This window comes from Ipomoea nil, unplaced genomic scaffold (assembly GCF_001879475.1).
Source record: "Ipomoea nil cultivar Tokyo-kokei standard unplaced genomic scaffold, Asagao_1.1 scaffold2826, whole genome shotgun sequence".
In the NCBI taxonomy this organism is placed as follows: domain Eukaryota; kingdom Viridiplantae; phylum Streptophyta; class Magnoliopsida; order Solanales; family Convolvulaceae; genus Ipomoea; species Ipomoea nil.
Genome location: NW_017619254.1, coordinates 999,694 through 1,023,575, shown reverse-complemented (window position 1 = coordinate 1,023,575; position 23,882 = coordinate 999,694). Strand labels below are relative to the sequence as shown.

Here is a 23,882-nt window from a genome sequence, read left to right as displayed (position 1 = left end):
ATAAAATTTTGTACATTCGAAACAGGGGATTTTTATCATTTTAAAAAAGATTATGTGTTTTCAGGTATAAAATTCTGTGTTTTCAAGTATAAAATTCTGTGTTTTCTATTATATAACTCCGTACATTCGAAACATGAGAATTTTCAGTTATAAAATTTTGTGTTTTCATGATAAAATTCTGTGTTTTCTATTATATAATTCTGTACATTCGAAACATGGAGATTTTCAGTTATAAAAATTATGTATTTTCAAGTATAAAATTCTGTGTTTTCAGGTATAAAATTCTGTGTTTTCTATTATACAATTTTGTACATTCGAAACATGATTTTTTTTAAGGGATTAACAACAGACACGCAAATAAGATACAAAACGACGTCATTTGGTCCAGGGCGCACAATGCATTATGCGCCATGGTGCATGGTATAATTTGCCCAATTTAAGAGCTCACCGCAGGTAGAACCTTTGTCTTGGGCCATGTTTGAATGGGACCCACCGTATGTATAATGAGTTGTACTACATAGACTCCCAAATTATATTTCCTCATTTCTACTCCTTGAGATGGCAAACTAGGATTGGTTATTTTCATCATGTGGGTTCACAAAAAAATGTTTACATCAACAACATGTGAGAGGGAATACAAGTTGAAAGTATAAAATGGGAGTACACAAAGTATTTTCCATAAGGAATATACATATATATTAGTGCAACCCTATTAGGAATTTTATATGATTTTTATATATTTAAAAAACTTAAGCATGGTTTTTTGACTAATGAGAAAAATGGTTTTTTTTTTTTTTTTTTTTGTTTTTTTGTTTTTTTGGAGTTTTTACTCATGTAAAATTGATTTTGTTAGTGTTTTAATTGCTCAAAAAAACCCAACATATAATTGGCAATATTATTATGGCAATCTAAGATAGGGTTAGCTTGGTGTCAGTTTGTGTTACAGAAGACTGATTGATCAGATACAGCAACAGACGTACTGACACTGAAGATCTGTTTTAGGAATATGTTTCCTTTTTACTGAACACGGTTTAAGAAGTCAGCTTTGGAAAGAATATCAGCAGATCTGTCTTGAAAAGGTATGGACCGAATCTTTAAGATTACATCCTTCTCATATCGTCCTACCATCTACAATCAGAGATGCTTATGGAAAGTGTTCTTGCTATAGAAGTATAAGTATCCTCATTCGGTCATGAATTAGGGTTACGCCTTTGAGAAGAAAGAAACACTTTGACACATATTAAGAGACCACATCTTTGATTATCATGCCTCTTCTCAAGACAATTTGTTCTTGTTGATTATGATGAAAAACTTGAGAAGAGATATCGTTGCTTAAACGAAAAGGACGCTAAGATCACACAGTTGTGGGAACAACTTTGGACTGCATCACTAAAGTGGATTGCATCAGAGTTAGCTTTCCAAGTGAAGGGATTTCATTGGACTTTCTGTATGCACGGCTCTCCAACTTCAACAATCCACTAAATCTGTGTAGACTGGGTACGTACCTTGTGTGGGGCACTTGGGTGAGATTATTGTTTCTCTACCTTTGTACATTAGATTATGAGTTAGTGGATTGGACGCCTCTGTGATCGTCCCCAAGATGTAGATACACACTGTATCGAACTGGGTAAACATCTTGTGTGTTGTTTTTGCTGTCTGCCTTAGTTTATTCTTTCTGCAAACAAATCAGCTATCTATCTAACTGACTGATATCATCGTTGATTCTGTCGGTCTAATCCATCGGTCATTTAGTCCTATTAATATCCTTAAATTGAGGAAATGCAAAATTACAGATTTTTTTTTGTGGGGCCCTATCATTTGAGAAGAAATGGGAAAAAAAAGTTCGCAATTTCACACACTTACGTTAGTTAGGGGTGACCACGATTCGATTCAAACCGGAAGTTCGAACCGTAACCGTCACTGTAGTAACTGGAACCGTCCGTACAATTCCGGTTCTGGTTCCTAACCGAAACCAATATGGTTCCAGTTAAGGTTCTTAAAATGTTGGAACCGAAACCAAACAGTTCCGGTTCCAAACCGTAAATAAAAAAAAATTAAATGTTGCTAGCTGCAGACTGCCGCTTTAGGCAGTGGGGTGGACGGGACAGCTCACAGCTGCCTTGTCCTTTCGCGCAAGTGGGGCAAAGACCAAGTGGCCAACTTGGCCACTTGGCCTTTGCGCCAAGAATGAGTTAATGAGACTCTTAAAGAGTCTCATTGACTCATTGTCTCAAGTCTGAAGAAAGCCGTTCAGGCTGAGAGTTACAAACTAAAAAAAAAAAAATTGGTTAGAACCGGTGGTTCCGCCCGTTCAAGAACCGAAACTGAAATCTTAATACCGGTTTGACTATTTGTGGAACTGGAACTGGCGGTTCCAAACCGAAACGGGAACTGCGGTCATCTCTAGCGTTAATAATTTTATTTTTTTTTTTTTTTACTTTTTGATTGTCTTTTTTTCACTGTTGCAAAAAGCGCGCCTAGGCGCCGATTAGGCGCTAGGCGCCCGGCCTCCTAGGCGGCCTAGGCGCTCTAGGCGCCCGCCTAGGCGCTCTAGGCGCCCTAGGCGGTCCCCAAGCGCCTAGAGGGCGCATAGCGATTTTTTCAACATTTTTTTTTTTTTTTTCCTCTCTCCTCCTCTTTCCTACATGGATATGACAAAAATCTAATAAAAATCTCAACTAATGAGGATGTTCATATTAAAAGATAAATTAGTTTAGTTGGTAAAGTACATAATTTTTGTTTTAGAGGTAAATACCTCATTCTTTTTTTTTTTTTGAACGCTACTAGCTCTATTACATTGTAGTATCTGTTCATATACTTTCTCAACCTACTGAAACACAAAGAGCTAATAACGCCTCCACTGAGGCTCGAACTTACAACCTTCCAAATGGAAGTCCAACCCGGGTACCATTGGACCACATAGTCCTGGTAAATACCTCATTCTAATTGTCTTTTGATTTGTAACTTTGTGATTTTTTTTTTTTGTGTATTTATAATTATAATGTAGATTGATTTGTGATTCATACCAAATTTTGAAATTTATTTCTATTTGTGTAACTTACTAATATTTTGATGTATTATTTTGTAAGCTTTATAATGAGTATTAGGCATGGTAAAAAATATTGAACTTGATTAATTAATTTATATTAATTATATTTTGTGGATCAGTTATAAAAATTATTTTAAAAGATAATTTATTTTATATGATTCATCTATTCCATATAGTTTAGAAGTTTCGACTGTGTGTCATCGTATTAAAGTAATCTAAAAAAAAAGGAAAATTAATCTAACTAAAAGAATAAAATATTTATAAATATCATATCAATAGAGAAGATGTGATTTATAATATGTTTTCTTTCCAAAATATTTTATTCAATTAATTATATTTTATGTTTTATTATGAATATTTTTTTCGTGTTTTGAACTGTTTTGATTTCTCGCACCAAGTCATAAAGATTTCCAACTCCGCTCTATTTGTAGGTTTTGTTTTATAAATTTTTATTAATAATTAATTTATTATGGATCACACTTGTGTGAGACTGTCTCAAATGGTAAGATTAGGTCAGGTCAATATGAAAATATAATATTTATATCAAAAATATAATACTAATTAGGAATAAAGTGTTTATTACTTATAAGGGAAATTGTAATACTTTTGATCACAAATATAATACTTTTACATTTTCTCTTATAAGTAATGTTGACAAATGTTTGTTACTTAACAGGGAAAAATATTACAAATGTTTGGTCCTACCATTATTGTGGCATGATCATTTTTGTTCTTTTGTCAACAAATATATTTAAATGACAATAAAATTACATTATTAACCACTCAAAATTCTCCATTTTTCTTCTTGGTAATAAAATTGTTATCAATACATAAGTCTACTGCAAGATTCAAAAAAATGCAATTGAAAAATCACAAGTTTACTTCAGGGCAAACCTTAATTGAGTTAAGTAGATCTAATGCATAAGTCTACTTCATAAAAACCCACAAGACTTGTGATTCTATTACCAAGAAAAAAAAAAAAGAATTTTGAGTGATTAATAATATCATTTTAAATGTCATTTAAACATATTTGTTGATGTATACTAAAAATGGTCATACCACAACACCTACAATAATGTTTGGATCAACAAAGATGTTAAAAAAAAAAAAGATGAACTAAAAATGAAATGATACATAGTTGGGGTGGTGGACTGACTGATAGTTGCTCCATGGTGCTTGGTAGGTGGAACAATCTGAAACTCTAGCTAGGTGTCTAGGTGGCCTGACATTATAATACTCCGTAGACGTCAAACATATGTTATTATTATTATTATTATTATTATTATTATTATTATTATTATTATTTTGAAATACACATGTTTTTTTTTTTTTTTTTTTGGGAATAAAATAGATTTGTATTCAAGCATAAGCCGCCTCAAATTGTCCAAAATGATAGGAGGGGTTCAAGAAACCAACAAATACATTAAAATATAAAACAAGCAACCCTAACTAATCTTAACAAAAGAGAATTGTAGTTAACATGAGATAGATAACTCTCTACTTTAAGTTCATCTTCAACCCACATTAGACCCCCTCCAGTGAAGGCGGCAAACGCCAAATTGGTGGACAATTTGGCGCTGAATCTTCTTCAATGAAGGCGTCAAATAATTGTCCGTCATTTTGATGTTTGTCTATGATGCAGTGCTATATTTGACGTTGCATTATAGCTGTAAACCATTTTAATCCCAACTTTACTCTTTGTCTTTTTTTTTTTTTTATTAATTTCTTTTGCATTTCTATTTTGTTTTTATGGATTATATATTTTATTAAATATATAAACATATTTGAATAATTAAAAATAAATTATACCATTTGAAAGATTTCATCGAAATGCTTAAACAAGCCTAATATTATATATAAATTAATTAAAAATTAAAGTACATAAAACATAATTTTCATAATAATAAACTGAATACATCCGAAATTAAACAAAACATACTTAGAATTAATAGTTTCCAAGACCACCCACATTTCCTCCCAAATTATCAAATATTGATTCAATTGACTACTTGATTCAACCCCTCCTCGCTCATTAGCTCTCTTTGCAACAATTTGTAGTTGCTCATTCCTAATAGACTCATGCACCATTGGATCTGTGATAAATTTTATATTAAAAAATTAAAGTTTTAATTTATGAGAAAACAAATTATTTAGTGTAGAAATTGAATTTGATGTAATGTGTTGGAGATGAATAAATTTGGTGTAAGAATATGCTGAGAATGTTCCTTTTGGTGTAGTGGGTTGGAGATGACCTTACACTAAAACACCAAATTTTATCCATCCCCAACCCGTTACACCAAATTTCTACACTAAAATAATTTGATTTCTTAATTAATAGTTTGAATTTAATTAATTTAATATAATTTAATTCGAACTTAATTAGTTTAATATAAAATATAACTTGTGATGTAAATAGTAATTTTTATTTACATTAATTTTTTTCATAACATTAATTATTTTAAAAATCGAGTTTAACAATATTTTTAAAATTTTAGTTTATTTCACAATAATAATACAACATAAAACATCTAGTACATTGAATTATCGGAATTACTATATCGTTTTTACAAATCTCAATCAATGCATTACGGAGTGCATAATGAGCTTCTAATATCAATATTATGTCGTATACTCGTATGTATTTTAATTTTTATTATGTTCTAGTTATGTTTGATGTATTTGAAATTTTAATTAATATATATTCAATATTAATCTTGTTTCGATTGTCTCAATGAGATCTTTAAAATGGTATAATTTATATTTAATAATACAAACTTTAAATATAAGTATTTAACAAAAAAAAAATACATATAACACAAATAAATGATTCATTTAGAATTATAAATAGAGTTCTACAAAGTACTCCCAAATTTTACTCTCTCAATTTTAGACGGACTTTGATAAACTATTTTTTTCATGTGGTTCTCAATACAAGTGTCGGTTGCGTAGTTCAGCTGCCCGCTAAGAAATAACAACACAATAATTAAGGCCGCTAAGAAATAACAACACAATAATTAATATTAGCAGCACAAATCATAAATAGATCATGGCCCCAAGACTGCTTCAACACAATGACAATTCATAAACAAAATAGGAAAAAAGAAAACACACACACACAATGCAAAGTGCACAGAGTTTTGCATACAGAGTTCTTCACATGCTTATTATATAAATTTATTTAATCAACTTGTGATGAAGTCCGTTTGTTCATGAGTGACTAATGTATATAAACACCGTGCACAAATAACATTTAGATCTAGTTTATCTAATATCATAGATATAATAATCGTGTGCAGTGGTAGCAAATGTCAACAGCTTTTTTTTCTTTTTTTTTGAAAATTATGGAATTTCCAACCACCTGAAAGTGATCTTAAATCAAGTCGAAAGTCTTATTCCGATCACTTTTGGTATTCGGAAAAACCTTTGTTGCTATTTCCGATCATTTTTTAGTTTCAATTTGATTTAAGATCACTTTCAGGTGGTCGAAAATTACATAATTTTCAGTAGTGTCTTAACAGCAACGGTAGTCATGGCTTCTTTTTCTTTCATTTACCTGACGTTTTCCAAGTCCATTTAGAGGAAAATTAAAAGGCATTCTTCATCCTAGTCTAATGAAGAAGGTAACTTTGGCTTTGTTTAACATACATGACGTATAAGTTAATTCAAAATAAACTATTATTTTAAACGTTCTATATTTTACCAAACAAAACTTTTAATTTATTTGTATCTTAAAATAAATTATGAACTCTATAATAAATTTTACAAAACATAATCTTTATCCTGTTTCTTTTTACTCAGTCATGACTAACTACTAAATAATTTTGAAAATAAAATCCTAAACAAGCAACAATTTAGATGAATCTAATGATCTAATTGCATTTTTCGAGAAACTTCAAAAACTTATTTGACTATTAATATTAAAGTAGTATTACACTCGTCCTCAGTCATCACTTTTGGGTGATGAAGAAAACCTACAACCACTACCCGAGGATAAGCATTAGGAAGATCTCGTGTGAAGGATAGCAAGAATCTAACTAATGACTTTCAGATACAAGAATCATACTTCACCCATTTGATCACCTATCGGGTCCATCCTCACTTTTTTCGTTACAAATGTATTAATTTATCTAGACTAAAAAAATTGACACAATTTTTTTAAAGTTTTTTCTTCAAATTGATAAGTATACAAATAATTTTCTAATTAATTTAGTCTAAGTATGTGGTGGATGCATCATCCAAGTGAATTTTTTCGTCATTCCACATCCAACTTCCGTCTTCAACTTTCTAATTTAATTTTGATACGTATTATATTTTATTGTCTACAGATTAGCCATCGTTACGACATTGACTATCAGGGTAACAAATATAAACACGCAATAAACCTTGAAACTATTACGGAGTAATTTTATTTACCACACGCGTTAGCTGAAAAAAGAAAATCTAGAATATTATTTAGTCAATGCTACATTATACATTTTAGAAGACAATCCAGATCTGATCTGGATCGTGTCTGGATCGTCTTCTTTCCAATTGAGAAGGCGGCCAGATCTGGTCGTCTTCTCCACTGGAGAAGGCGGTCGTCCGGTCGTCTTCTCCCGTGAAAGACGATCGGATGGCGGAAGATGTGGCCGGTGGCCAGAATTCGTTACCGGTGGTCAGAATTCGTTGTCAAAATTGAAATGACCTGTAATAATATGTCATTTATCAGTTTTGGGCTTCATTGACCTAATTTGATATATTTAAATGTTTAATTGAATTTTTTTAAAGTTTAAGTACCTAATTGATATTTGGGGTAAAGTTTAAAGGTCTGTGACCATTTTCTCTTTGTGTTTTTTTTTTTTTTTGGCGTGATTCCAAGAACAATTCCTATATAAACAGTCAACATACTAAGGTGTTGCCACACATTTCCCATATGGCGCAGGCATACCCAAATCGTGTCGTGAAATTCAACTCCGCCATTTCAACTTTATTCCTCCTCCTCTTACTCTTACTCATAATTCCAAGCCGCATAACCGCAGAATGCTACACATCCATCTTCGCATTTGGCGACTCACTTACAGACGTAGGAAACCGGGTTATTCTCTCCGACGATCCTACTAACCTTCACATGGCCTATCCTCCTTATGGAGAAACCTTCTTTCATCATCCCACTGGTCGTTGTTCCGATGGTCGTCTCATCATAGATTTTATAGGTAACTTTTATATATATATATATATATATATATATATATATATATATATATATATATATATATGTTACATTATATTATATATATTTGTTCACTGTCACTTAGAAATCAACTGAAACCAATTGAATAACACGTGCTCTATATTCGGCTTATATGTGTTGCACTGCATATACTTACCCATAATCTGTTTCCCAAGAATCAACTGAGCTATTCGCGCGGGCTACAATATACTGTTTACTCGGCTAATTTACAAAATGGAACTCTAACTAACGTAAATCACATGTTGCAGCGGAGTACTACGGACTGCCATATATGCCTCCATCAGCTGCTGTTATGATGAACGGCGGCATAAACCGGTCGGATATTGAGGGAGGTGTGAATTTCGCGGTCGCCGGAGCTGCTACAGTCGACTCGGCGTTCTATGAAGAAAGAGGGATAAACAATCCCAATACGAATTGCTCCCTCAGAGTTCAGATGGGATGGCTCAAAGAACTGTTGCCATTTTTCTGTGGCACACCATCAGGTATATACTTGTGCCTGGATATTATATTATGCACGCACACCTCATAAATAAGTTAACCCTAACTTTTTTCTATACTGTACTAGTGACAAAACTATAATAATAAAATAATAATACTAATAATTATTATTATTATTATTATTAACATGAGAATTGTATGTGTTTCAGAATGTCACGAGAGGCTAAAAAGTTCACTATTTGTGGTGGGACCATTTGGGAGTAATGACTATCGTAATGGGCTTTCACAAGAAAAAGATATAGATGAGATAAAATCATACGTCCCTATAGTTATCGGTGCAATCAACGATGCCATCAATGTGAGAACATATGTTTTATTATATGCATACATGTGTTTTATTTACCATCACACTCACTTGAACAACGATGAATTATACTTTAATAAGAAATAAAATATATAGGATTTGATTGAACTTGGCGCAAAGACAATCATGGTGCCCAGCACGTCTCCAGATGGTTGTCTAGCTTGTGTCCTCACTGATTTTGAGAGTAGCAACAAGGTAGATTATGATCAAGATACTGGTTGCCTTAATTGGATGAATGAATTGGACGACTACCACAATCAACATCTTCAACAACAACTTCACACCATTCGATATCGTAATCCTAATGTTGATATTATATACGCCGACTTTTACAATATTAGCATGGAACTTTATCGTTATCCTGAAAAATACGGTAATTATATTCCTTTTTTTTTTAAAATTTAGGTGTGCTTTATTTCTTGCTATCACACAAATAATATTGGTCCGGGATTTACCAAGTACATACCATCGAATAAATGTGTGTGCAGGATTCATAAGATCCCTTGCGGCTTGTTGTGGCGTAGGAGGGAAATATAAATTCAACGACGACGTAAGATGTGGTGATATTGAAGTAAAGAGTTGTGGTGAGCCATGGCATCATATTGAGTGGGATGGATTTCACATGACAGAGAGAGCAAACAAATTAGTTTCTATGGCTCTACTGGACGGAACTTGTACAACTCCTCCCATCAATACTTTGTGTGCTTCTTCTCCGAAATTCACCTATTACGATTAAGATTATTTTTGTAATTTTTTTTTTTTTTACCAACATATTGCACCGTCGCATTATTATTGCAGTGTTTAGCAATTGATGGATTGATAGATTTATCAGATTGTATATATTAATCAAAAGCTAATAATGAATCATATTAATTATTTTATATTTTTAAATAACATTAAAAATATTTTAATATTAGTCATCGTTGTCAATATTACAATATACATACATACATACATATATATATATATATATATATATATATATATATATATATATATATATATATATATATATATATATATTTAATTATTTAATTATTTATTTATTTATTTATAATCGCACCTAACTTCATGTCTTTATGTAACGTGAAGATGATTAGAGATATGTGACAAGTACTCATGAATTAATTTAGTTAATAAGATTAATAAAGTTTATTCTCAAAGGTAAGATGTGATTAGAAAAGGATCACATATTTATAACCCATCATATCACTAGCATATGGATTCTCACCCTAAGAACACTTAACATAAAGAGAATAGTCATTGAATCTTCATCTTGCACTCGGCAAATTAAACATTAAACATGTCGAATACCTAACATGTATTTCTAAATGTGCTTAAGAGGGCACTTGTTTTGAAAAAATCTCACTAAACATCATATCAGAGCTTACCGACCAAATAGAGTTTATCTTGGACATGCGACCCGACATATGAAACTAAATGCTTAGCTTGATATGATAATATTAGTTATATCATGTGTCATTTCGTTATTAAGTGTGTTGATTTGTGTTGATTTGCCCATCTATGTCCATGAATGTGCTTGGATATGATTCTTATGGGTTCAAGGGTTTGGTGTCTAGAAGAATATTGGTAATTGTACAAGTACGTGCTATAGCGTCAATTCCCTGAAACGATAACTTTTCACCTGTAATTCTCAACTATTATATTGTTTTTGCAATGATCATCTCTCCAAAATGTGATGGTGATATATAGTTAAGGAAATAAATTTGCGCTTTCACTGTTAACTATAATATTTAATTTGATGTAATTGTAAGTGTTCGATTCCTAACAAAAATACTGTGGAAGCATCATGCATGTGGATTTAATTTATTCATCATGTCCAGGCCCGGCCCTGGGCAAGGGCCCCATGCTTGGAAGGGGCCCACCACCCTATACCATTATCTGTTATATATACTATAAATTTATCAAATAATTATTCAGTATACATTTATGTTAATGATCTTTGAGTTGGTAAGTTTTATGGTTTTAGTCCGCATGGTCAAGGGCTTGAATCCCCTTATGTCTTTTTACATAAAAATTTCTCTCTCTACTATTTATTAAATAAATTTAAGAATTTTATTATGTTAAGATTTGAGTTAGTAGGATTTGTAGTTTGTATGCTCATTGTCAAGGGATCAAATCCCCTTATATATTTTTTCCTACAATTTATTTATTTTAATTTGTAGCTTTTAAAATTTAATTTGTAACTTTGTGATTTTTTTTTTACCTTTCTATAATTATAGTGAGATTTATAATATAGATTGATTTGTAATTCATATCAAATTTTGAATCTATTTCTATTCGAGTAATTTACTACTTATATTTAGAATATTTGCTATTTTGTGAACTTTAATTATAATGAGTTATGTATATGTAATATATTTTGTGATTTAGTTATGAAATATATTTTAAAAGATAATTTTTAATTTTTTTTAATTATATAGTCAATGTAGTTTAGAAGTTTTATTGTGCGTCATCGTATTCAAATTAATCTAAAAAAGCTTGAAAGTGATCTAACTAAAAAAAGTATTTATAAATATGATATCAATATATAAGATGCGTGATTTATTACGTGTTTTTTATTCAAACTATTTTATCCAATTAATTATGTTTCATATTTTATTATAAATATCTTTATCACGTTTGAGTGTTTTGATTTATTATTTCCAATAATTAAGATGTTATTCTATGCTCTTACTTATAAGTTTTGTTTTATAAATTTTTATTAATAATTACTTTATTATTCATTATAATAATAATGTCATTGTCTATAAGTTCATTTGGTTTTAAATTATTTATTCATTTTTATAAATATAATTCTTTATTTATGAAAACACTGATGCGGTGATTGATTATTTTGAATTTAGGAATGCATCTATAATTGTGTTCATGTGTATGTAAAGTTGTTAAAAACTTGTGAAGGTAATTTAAGTTATTTGACATTAGTATCGTTTCGTTATTTAATTTAAAATTTTATTATAAAAATATATATTAATTTCATATAGGCCCATTTTTGTTGTTATGTCCCGAGCCTAAAGAATGATAGGACCGGCCTGATCACGTCCAACTTCGATTGGCCACAATATCCGCAAATTATGCTGTGGTGCACACGGTTGCAAAAACGACGTCGTTTTGACTAAAAACGCACGTCCCACTTAAAAAAAAAAAAAATCAGGTTCGATTCCCAGCAATAGCATTTTTTTGTGCATAATTTGAAGTATATATCCACAAATTCATAACTATATATCCACAAGTTCATAACTATATATCCACAAATTCATAACTATATATCTACAGTGAATGAATAACACAAAATCCAGAATGAATGAACTAAATATCCACAATGAATAAACTAAATACCATAAATTCATAACTATATATCTACAAATTCATAATTATATATCCACAAATTCATAACTATATATCCATAATAATTCATAACTATATATCCACAATAATGCTGTTGAGGGGAATCGAAACTGAATTTTTTTTTAAAAAAAATGAGACGCGCGTTTTTATCATCAAAACGACGTTATTTTACAACTGTGTACACCATACATGGTGCACACGATTGCACTGCATAACTATCCCACAATATCTTTTATTTTTTGCGTATTAGAATTTTCTCGTCTACCGATTGACTATCATTCCAACATTCTCTATCAGGCTAACAAATAAGAACAAGCAATCTACTTTAAAAATAAAAGAAAATTCTACTTAACTCGCAAATTTTACACCGTCATTCAAATTAAAACAATAAATTATTAGAACTCCGGAAAAGTCCCTTTTAATTTGTGAGCCTTTTCGACTCTTCATTTCATTAGCTAAGGACTTGTAAATTAAACTTTGAAATGAAAAAGTTTAGAAACATTTTTTTATTTATTTTAACAAGAAATTAAGGATATACAAAAACAAGAATTAAGAAGTTAATGAGAGCTTACAATGCTTAGGACCGCGATCCACAATGCATTGTGGTTCAAGTATCAAATATGCACTGCAGTTTCATTTTAACACATTTTGATATAAATACAGTTTCGCTAGATAATATACACTCAAATATATATGTTAAATTGTTATACAGTTTCATTTTGTATACCCTGCAATTTCATTTCAACACAACTACAGTTTAATTTTAATTCAATTACAATTTCATTTGATAATATAATAAAAATAATACGTGAAATAATGTCATTTTTTTTTTTTTTTTTGAAAGCGAAATAATGTCATTTAAATACACTATAATATCTACCATTTTAAATTATGGTCCACAAAACTTTGTCAACCGCAACCCACAATATAATTGTTAGCTCATAGGGCCCGTCCTGGTAAGGACAAGTAGAGCCTTTGTCCTGGGCCCATGTTTGAATGGGATTATGGGACCCACCTTAGGTATAGAATTGCGTATAAGTAATATACATATATATTAGAGCACCTCATTAGGGATTTTTTTTTTTTTTTTTTGTAATGATTTTTGCATATTTAAAAAACTTAATACATTGTTTTTTGACTAATGGACAAAGTGTTTTTTTTGTGAGTTTTTATTTCTGCAAAATTAATTTTTTTTTTTTTTTTGGGACTCCATCATTTGAGAAGAAATGGTTAAAGAAGGCTCATAGTTTCGTGCACCCGCGTTAATGGCATATTTTTTAATTCTTTTTTCTTTTTGATTGTCAGTTTTTTTTTTTTTTTTTTTTTTTTTTATTTTTACTTTCATCTCTCCTCCTTTTCTCCTACATAGATATGACAAAAACTTTATAAAAACTTCAACTAATGCTCTAACTAAATGATAAATTAGTTTAATTGGTAGAGTACATAATTTTTGTTTTAGAGGTGGATACCTCATTCTAATTGTCTTTTGATTTGTAATTTTGTGATTTTTTTTTTGTCTTTTTATAATTATAATGTAGATTGATTTGTGGTTCATACCAAATTTTGAAATTTATTTCTATGTTAGGGGTTCAAATCCTAAGCATGAATTTATAGTGAGATTAATTCTAATTGAATTTTTTATTGGTAACATTTTGTTTTTTTTTTTAATCTCAATTTTTAATATTAATAGTGATATTGGTGATTTATAATATGTTTTCTATTCAAACTATTTTATCTAATTAATTATATTTCATATTTTGTGGAATTTTTATTTGTAACATTGTGTTTTTTTTCTGGTTTTTAATATTAATAGTGATATGAGTGTTTTATAATATGTTTTTTATTCAAATTATTTTATCTGATTAAATATATTTCATATTTTGTTTTGAATAACTTTTAATCTCATTTTGATGTATTTTACTTTTTCATATGAATTAACAATATTTATAACTCGGCATAAAAGTATTTATTTTTAAAATATCTCATTAGTTCTTAATCTTTTGCCCCCACTAGCGAATATTTATGAATCCGCCCTTGCATTTACCCTTATAAGTGAAGTTGACAAGTGTTTGTTACTTATAATTAAGTTAAAAATATTATATACAACGTATGTGATTTTTTTTTAATTTTTTTTTTATTTTTGCTATGTGTATAACCTATAAAATGATAAGACTATGAATGCTTGACTAGCTCAATTACTTAGAAATAATATTAGCGGCACAAAACATAAATAGATCTTGGCCCCAACACTACTTCAGCACAATGACAATTCAGAAAAAAAAAAAAAAAAAAAAAACACACACACACACACACAATGCTAAATGCACACAAAGTTTTGCATACAGAGTTATTCACACGCCTATATGACTTTATTTGATTAATTCGTGGTGAAGTCGGTCAGTTCATAAGTAATTAAATAATGTAATGTATATAAACACCATGCACAAATAACATTTAGATCTAGTTTATCTAATATCATAGATATAATCATTGTGTGCAGTGGTAGCAAATGTCAACAGCCTTTTTTTTTTTTTTTTTTTTTTTTTTTTTTTTTTAAGATGTCAAATAATATATGTATTGCCAATTTGAGTGTCAAATCTTAACAACAACGGTACTCATAGCTTCTTTTTCTTTCATTTACTTGACGTTTTCCATGTCCATTTAGAGGAAAATTAAAAGGCATTCTTCATCCTAATCTAATGAAGAAGGTAACTTTGGCTCTGTTTAGCATATAAGCTAATTTAAAGCTAAAACTTTAAAAGTTTGAGTAGGTGAATTAATACCCCACCGGGATTCAATCATATGACCTTGCCTCAAAGGGAGCCGGAGGTGCATCTGAGCAAATAGATACATTTATTTTCAAAATAAACCATTATTTTAAATGTTATTATTTTACCAAACGAAACTTTAACTTATTTGTATCTTAAAATAAATTATATACTCTGTAATAAATTCCACCAAACATAGTCTTTTATCATGTTTCTTTTTAATTAGTCATGACTAACTACTAAATAATTTTGAGTATAAAATCCTAAACAAGCAAGAATTTGGATGATGGTGGTGGTATTATTTTATGGTTATCTGCAATATGGGATAAAATGAGTTTAATTATATATTTCTCAACTGTCCATTTAAATATATTTTTCAATCTAATGATATAATTGCATTTTTTGAGAAACTTTAAAAAATTATTTGATCATAAAGTAGTATTACACGTACTCAGCTCGTCCTCAGTCTTCACTTTTGGGTGATGAAAAAACCTACAACTATTATCCAAGGATATGCATTAGGAAGATCTCGTGCCACAGATTCAACCGAAAAGATATTAGCAAGAATTTAACTAATGACTTTCAGATACAAGAATCATACTTCACTCATTTGATCACCTATCGGGTCCATCCTCACTTTTACTCATTACAAATGTATTAATTTATCTACACTAAAAAAAAAAAAAAATTGACACAAATTTTTTTAAGTTTTTTCTTCAATTTGATAAGTATACAAATCATTTTCTAACTAATTTAGTCTACGAATGTGGTGGATAATGCATCATCCAAGCGATTAAGCGAATTTTTTCATCTTTCCACATCCAGCTTCATTCCGTCTTCAATTGCCTGCCCAACTTTATAATTTAATTTTGATGCGTATTAGATTTTATTGTCTACATATTAGCCATCGGTCAAAAGTACCTATGAGGGTTACAAATATGAACACGTAATAAACTTTGAAACTATTACGGAGTAATTTATCTACCACACGTGTTAGCTGGAAAAAGAAATCTAGAAATACTATTTAGTCAATGCACTAAATATACATTTTATAAAATTGTGTCTTCAACCAAAATGATAATGGTAAAAATTTGTATGAGATCTGTTCGTGAGACAAGTCAGGTCAAGAAAAATGTAATATCTTTACATTTTGATTTAAAAGTATTACATTTTTTTTAAAAAATATGTATGTTATAACATTTGTCTTTATAAGTAACAAACACTTGCCAAGATTACTTATAAGAGAAATTATAATACTTTTGATGAAAAAGGTAATACTTTTACATCAAAATGTAAAAGTATTATATGTGTTCTCAAAAGTATTATGTTTTTAATTTCCATAAAAGTAAAAACAAATACTTTATTCCTAATTAGTATTACATTTTTTACTAAAAGTATTACATTTTCATATTGACTCAACTCGACCCACCTCATAAATGAAAGTTTGTGAGATGGTCTCAGAGAAGTGTGACCTAATGATAACATGTTTTGGACACAGAGAGTAATTAAACATATACAAGGCTGTTAGGACATGTAATTAAGCATTGTAGTGCATGAGGTGATGTGGGAATTTTTCACAAAATATTCAGTTATTATATTAAAAAAAATAAAGATTCTCAAAATATCAATCGGTAATTTCTTCGGTAATTTAAAACATGTGACACTCACACTTTCCGCTAATATTGGAATACAGAGACCGGCTTTTGAAATCTTCTTTCCGGAGGAGTGTTAAAATCGATCGTTTTCTCTCGATGTTGCTATGAGTGTTAAAATGTACCAACCACTCAAAATATTACCTCAAAACAATCACTTAAATGCTATTTGTAACTAACTTTGTTTTGACTAGTGAAATAGTCATTCAAATTTTACTATTTGAAAATGATTTTTTGAATTTAAATTTTATTTCATTATATCCTTACTATAAAAAAGCAACAACAATATTGGTGGGAAAAAATAGCCAATAACAAACAGTGCCGTATTGGTTACTGGATTACTTTTATTGAATTAATAATGCTCGTAGGACTCTTTGGTATCCACAATAATTGAAAATAAGTATTGATGTCCAGTGACATTCTTTGCAGTCGTTATATCATGGACGTGCACCGCGGTAAGAAACAGTGCCGTTTTTTTTAAGTAAAGTAATGGCGTGCCGTTACCGTTAACAGAGTGTGTATTTTTGTGTATTAATTACCAATTGAAACTACAGTATATCTAAACTGACACTGCCTCACGTATCATTTTTATATTATTAAGTGAAACTGGAATTGAAATGAAATGAAACTGCAGTTGTATTGAAATGAAAACTGCAGTGTATACAAAATAAAACTAAATAACAGAGTTATTTTTTGCGGAATAGCGGGAAACATGTGCCGTTTCTTTCATTAAACAAAACGACGTCGTTTTGAAGCTTGGTGCATAATCAATTATACACCACGGTGCACGATATAATTTGCCCATTCTTTGGTATCCGTAATAATTGAAAATAAGTATCCTGGTGTCCATGGGACTCAAAGTTACATATAATAAAGAGGAAACATCTACCAGATAACAAAGGTAAGTATACAATTTATCCTTTTTATTATGTTCCTTTTTATTATGTTTACAGTTTAGGTATACAAAGAAAATTTATTCTCTCATCTATCTGTATACATGCAGATTGGAAAAAAAAGGCTCTTTTTTAAAATTGGAAAAATGTGGACAAGTGTTATTTTTATAAGTAATATTGACAAGTGTTATCAAAAGTATTATATTTACTTAAGTAATGTTGAGAATTGTTTCTTAATTATAAAGGAAAAATATTATATATAACATATGTGAGCTTTTTTTTTTGCTGTGTAGAACCTATAAAATGATAACACCGGACAATAGCATGAATGCTTGACTAGCTCAATTACTTACAACTAATATTAGCGGTACAAAACATAAATAGATCATGGCCTCAATACTGCTTCAGCAAAATGACAATTCAGAAAAAAAAAAAAAAAAAAAAAAAAAAAAAAAAAAAAAAAAGAAGAAGGAAAAGAAACACACAAAAAATTTTGCATACAGAGTTCTTCACATGCTTATATGACTTTAATTTATTTGATCTAACTCGTGGTGAAGTCTGTCAGTTCATGAGTAAATTATGTATATAAACACCGTGCACAAATAGCATTAGATAGGCAAGCATTTGATCTGTGAACCAAAACAGGCAGTACTATGAAGCCAAATTAAACTTGTTTGAAGAGTTCTAATGGTGCTCAGGATCAGGCCCATCAGGTGGTAATCTCTCTACATTCACCACTGCTCCGGCAGAGAAACTGGCGCTTAATTTGAGTAAATGTTGCTTTCTGTTCATCCTTCTCTGCATATTTTCGAACCCGCGATAACTTACTCCATCTGAGCTACTGATCATGTATGACAAAAGAAGCAACACAGTAAGCACTAAGCTTAGTATTGATGATCTTGAAATGGCCATCTGTTATGATCGATGCAAAGTGTATACCAACAGATAAGAAAAACTATTAAGATTAAGGTAATTAGGTTCTGCATCAGTTAATCCAGTTATATAACATAATCTGGAGGCAAGTGTTCAAGAGTATAAACCATTTTAAAATTGATTAATTAGATTATATTATGTCTGCTTTTGCTGTTGTGTCCATTAAGCTTTAATGACTAGTCATCTTGTCCTTTTATTACTTATCTATTATTGGATTGTAGCGAAAACTGAAAAGTATATTGTCTTTTATGAACGCACACTGATAAGATCAAACTTCTAATTCTATGATATGCTAATATAACCCGCTTTTTCATTCGATTCGCCACAGCAAATCTGGCAATCTCAAGTTGAATGCTCAAGAATCTAGTGCTGCTACTACTTTTATGTTTGTTTAATTTATTCTTGCACAAAAGGAGTTGCTCTTTCTGATCCTAAATGACAAGCCGTCTTGCTATTTTTTTTTTATGCAGAATATGCTTATCCAGCTCACATTTGAGCTCTAGCTTCTGCTTTTACAGTATATCAAGATCAAACGCTTAACATTGCATCAAAAGTTATAATAGCTCTGTGATATGCTCTGATACCAATTGTCAGGTGAATGTCCAACTTTATTTTTTTATACTTGCGTAGCAGTCTGCGCTACTTTCTATGGCAGAATGCTGGACTCAACTCTTCAAGCCACCGCCCAGTCAGCGATGATTCGTTAATCAAAAGGCTGGAATATATAGAAAGAAATTCTTGAGTGGAGGGTGATGAGAATACATGTAAATTAAAATATTTGCACTTTGCAGCCAGCCATAAGCTTTTTGCACCTATCTGATATGGAGAATAATTTGGAATACACAACCAACATGCATAGAAAGAGGTTGCAGCTGACAACTGGTGGCTTTAATGGCCATGGAATAAACAAGGTTTTGTATATGGATAGGTATCCTTTCAGCAGGATAACTATCAAAGCAATCTGCATAAAAATATTGACTGGTATGGCTTATTCTAAGGCCATTTTGTGCAGGTCTATTGATGCATATCGCTATCTGGAGAATAATATAATCAGTTATATATCAATATTATCCTTGCCCACGAAAGGGTTGGTAAATCATGGTGACTCAAGGCCCATTAGGTGAGAGAATCAGTGTCTGGTGCCTACCAAGAGCCACTTCACAAGAAGGTGAAACTCCGACTGTCTGGACTCAATCATATGCATTTGCCCATAATATGAATTTACCACTTAAGAACCAACTGAACTACTCGTGCGGGCAATAACAATATTATCCTACTCATCCTAAAAGTGCATACCAGTATACCAACTTTGAATCCATGATAACTAGATCCTGTATCATAGATTGAGAGATTTGATGACCTTTCTTCTTCAATTCGTACTTTTTCGAAGAGAAAGTATATATGGGGATTAGAAGCAGAAACAGAAACAGAAATGTCATTATTCTTTATTTGTCATCAAAATGCAAATACATGACAATAATACAGGCGGTTTTGACAGCAAAACCAATCAAGAACATACAGAACTACTTTCATAATAAATGTTTAAAGTGATGATGAGGGTCAGGGCCTCCAGGGCTTACACGATCAGGCCAATCATTTCTAGCTGCTACATTACTCATCATCTTCTCCCTTTCAAATTGTGCCTCCAAAGCTTCCCTGGCAATCCTGATAGACCTGAAATGCCGAGCTTCGGTTATTGCAGACGAAAGCAAGATCAGCAGTAGTATTATGAGGCATATTGATGAACACTTCAACCAACCCATTATGTATGTTATCCTGGAAAGATCAGACTGGCTAGCAGTTGTAAGACTAAACCAGGATGGAAGAATCTATTTATACATTGTTGCTGAGTGGTATGAGTAATTATTTTGTTCCTTATCTGAACTGTGGTAAGAGGACAATGATGCAGGAAGCACAAAGTTACGTTGTTGTCTTTTCATGTATGGTCTGGCAACTTTTTTCAAATTAATTAAAGTCTTGATTTGGTGTTAAATCATAACAAATCAAACGTTACTGGTGTCTGGTGACTTCACCAATTATGTTTAAGGATCATGCATGCATGAGCTGTGCATAGTCCATTCAGACGATGTGACAAACTTCCCTAGCAAAGTCAAACTCTAACATCTCCGACCCGGGCAACTCCAGTCAAATTGATCAGCCTGAGAACCCTTGACCTGATAGACTGATACCAATTGTTAGGATCACTTACCACTACACCAAAAGTTATAGCTAGTAGCGAGCGAAATCTCACAACTTCATTTCTTTTAGTTGCGTAGCAGTCAACGCTATGGTTCGATGGTAGGATGCTAAACTCGACTCTCGGAGCTGCTGCCCAAAAGGTTTACTTTCTTGTAGTCCTTTGTCAGCTAGGGTCATCAGGTAAGATTTACTCAGTGAACACTCTGTGCAGTAGTTGCGAGTTTCTTTCATCACTCAAACACTCCAACCTATGAAAGCCTCCCTCAATCACCCCTTGCAGAAAGATGAACATTGGAAAGACAATGGAGATTAGACAGTGAATTTGAATAGATGATGAACTCAATTGATGAGCTAAATAATAGCAGGGGGGGCTAAGTTGCAGAGAACAAGAGGTGACTGCCTAGGAGGAATCAACCTTATCCTGATTGCTTCACATCATCTTTATTGCTAACTTAAAGTTTGCAAAAGAGATTAGATAGTGAAAACCTTCTGCACCTAACTTGACCTTGCAAGAATATGACCAAAAGCTAACTCAGTGACATCACATCCCATCAACCTCATTGCTGCATGCAATGCTTATGAACTCTAAAATATAGAGTGTTGAGTATGTCTAATACTGGGTAAACCAGCTTAGGTTGCTCATAACTGATCGGCTCAAACCAAGAAGGTTGAGATTCGAACTTTTGACATTGTGGTTACAACTTTGTATCGTTAGCCATCCTAATTGGGGTTAACCCCGAGCATAGTGAAGTTGAGAGCAATAGAGGACATGCACCACAATGAAGTAGGCATATATATTGTCCAACCAGATAAATCTTGTCTTCTTTAATATATGTTTTTGATGTTTATCTCAACAGAGAGCATGCAATAAAGGATAGAGAGAAAAAGGTGTGATGGAGGCTGTCCAACTCCCATCTTGAACAAAACATCGTGAGTGTAAATCAGCAAATTTAGCTGCAACACCAAATCAAACGATTTCTTTTCGCTACAAGTTAGGTGGGAGAGAAAAGTGCGGGCTCAAAAGGTAATGGACAAATTAATGGATAACCAAAATCCTGCAAAGCAGTTGCTGACACTACTGTTTAACTTAACTTTTTATAAAGAAGAAAAGCCATCCAGGATCCAAGTGCAGGCAAAACATTAAAGTCAGGAGACAATAATCTGATCTGATGTTTGTCCTGCTGTTTTCTCGTACGTGGTTTAGACAGGCTAAAGATTGGATGTAATACAAGGAAAACAAAGATTCAACAATTGAATGATGATATTCCCCATGATACGTACTATGACTCAGAAAGCCAGCAATTTCTACCTTACCTTTCCTATGTCACACAGCAGATATATAACTGCTTTACATTCTAAAGCTAAACCATTTTTTGGCCATGGGGTGTGACAATGCATCTTTTGGCCTGTATTTAAAATGCTCATATTTCGCCATTTATGGTAGATAGCCTTGTCACTTCTTCATTTTCATTCGTTCCACTTGCCAAAACTACTTGCACCGAATCTTGTGCGCTGCGATGCATTGTTGTTCGTTTGATAATTCGTATAGTACGTAGTAGAATCAATCAAAGGAGGTTAAAAGTAATGGCCAGTATCATAAGTCTTGTCAAATCGCGAGGGTCTAAGGCTAACTCCATTTCTTGGAGCAACATTATCAATTTTAGGGAGAGAATGTAAGAGTGATTAGGAAAGAGAATGTGAGAGGGAAGAGGAAAACAAAAAGTCAAAATTGATTTTTTATTAAAAAAAATAATATAAAAAATATGGTCAGGCGGGCCCATGCATTGCACGCGCCTGTGTGGGCTGCTGCTGTGCGCACGCACAGTAGCCCATGCTTTTGTGATATTTCTCTTCCCTTAGGGAAGAGAAATATCTAAACCTTGGGCAGAAGCTTCTCACTTCTTTTCTCTCTTAGTTTTCTCACTGTCACCATGGCATATTGCCCTCAAAAGAAGTGAATTCTCCTCCATTTCTCCTCTGATGGAGATGCTCTTAAAGGATAGAACTTGCAAGTCCACATGCCGATTTCTTTTTTAATTTTTACTTTATTCTTTTTGCCACTTGACTTCCAAGTTTGCTAAGAGCATCCTCATCAATTTAATTTTTTTCACAATTTTTGAGATACCAACAAGAAAAGAGAGTAGGAAAAAAAAAAAGGAAAAAGGACAAATAAGAAAACGGAAAAAAATAAGAATAAAAATATGAAGTCTTACGCGCCCAGTTGGCGTGTGCATGCTAGTGCGCCATGTGTGCATCACACACACCTGAGACGAAACAAATAGATTTTTTGTGGGACAGTCGTCCCACAAAAATCCTCATTTTCGTAATTTTTTTTTCCTCTCTCCCCCACCTATGCAAAAAAAAAAAAAAAAAAAAAAAAGTTACAAAATCCCTAAAAAATCATAGATGTGAATGCTCTAAGAGCATCTCCAATTGTAGATTTTATGATTTTTCTGTGGGGCCAAATATGATGTAAAAGAGAGAGAGAGAGAGTGGAGAAAGAAGATAAAAGGTTCTTATAGGAGCAGTGATTTTTTGTTTAAACAGTGATCCCCACCAAAGTAATTAAAAAAATAAACAACTGCTAGTATGTATTAAACGCATCAACAACACCTAGTGGGCACATGTAATACATGCCCCCGTGGGCAACCATCCTCTTTTATTTTTATTTATTTTTTTGCTTTTAAAAAAAAAATCTAACAAAAACAAAATTAAAAATCCGGGTTGTTTGCAGCTTTTGTACTTATTTTTTTTGCCGCTTTTGTACTTTTTTTTTTTTTGGTTTTTTAATTATTATTATTATTATTATTATTTAAAAAAAGTGAGTTGAAATTTTAATAGAGATTTGAAATTATAGTCTACTTTTAAAAATGAGATAAACTTGCACAGATGATAAGGGTAGCCTAGCCTAGCACGGTAGCACCAAAACAACATTATAACACAAGAAAATGTGTTGCAGAAGGCTGGAAACAGGACAGGATGCATAT

The 23,882-nt window shown here is 31.6% G+C and overlaps 1 protein-coding gene across 1 annotated transcript; it reads left to right on the top strand.

The window, feature by feature from the left end:
* The first annotated feature begins 7,930 nt into the window (after positions 1-7,930).
* Positions 7,931-9,954, top strand: LOC109159060 (GDSL esterase/lipase At1g31550-like). Its single transcript, XM_019307063.1, has 5 exons — positions 7,931-8,241; positions 8,528-8,761; positions 8,927-9,075; positions 9,178-9,454; positions 9,570-9,954. Exons 1-5 carry the CDS (start codon positions 7,962-7,964, stop codon positions 9,815-9,817), a joined length of 1,188 nt encoding a protein of 395 aa, XP_019162608.1. The 5' UTR covers positions 7,931-7,961; the 3' UTR covers positions 9,818-9,954.
* The last annotated feature ends 13,928 nt before the right edge of the window (positions 9,955-23,882 follow it).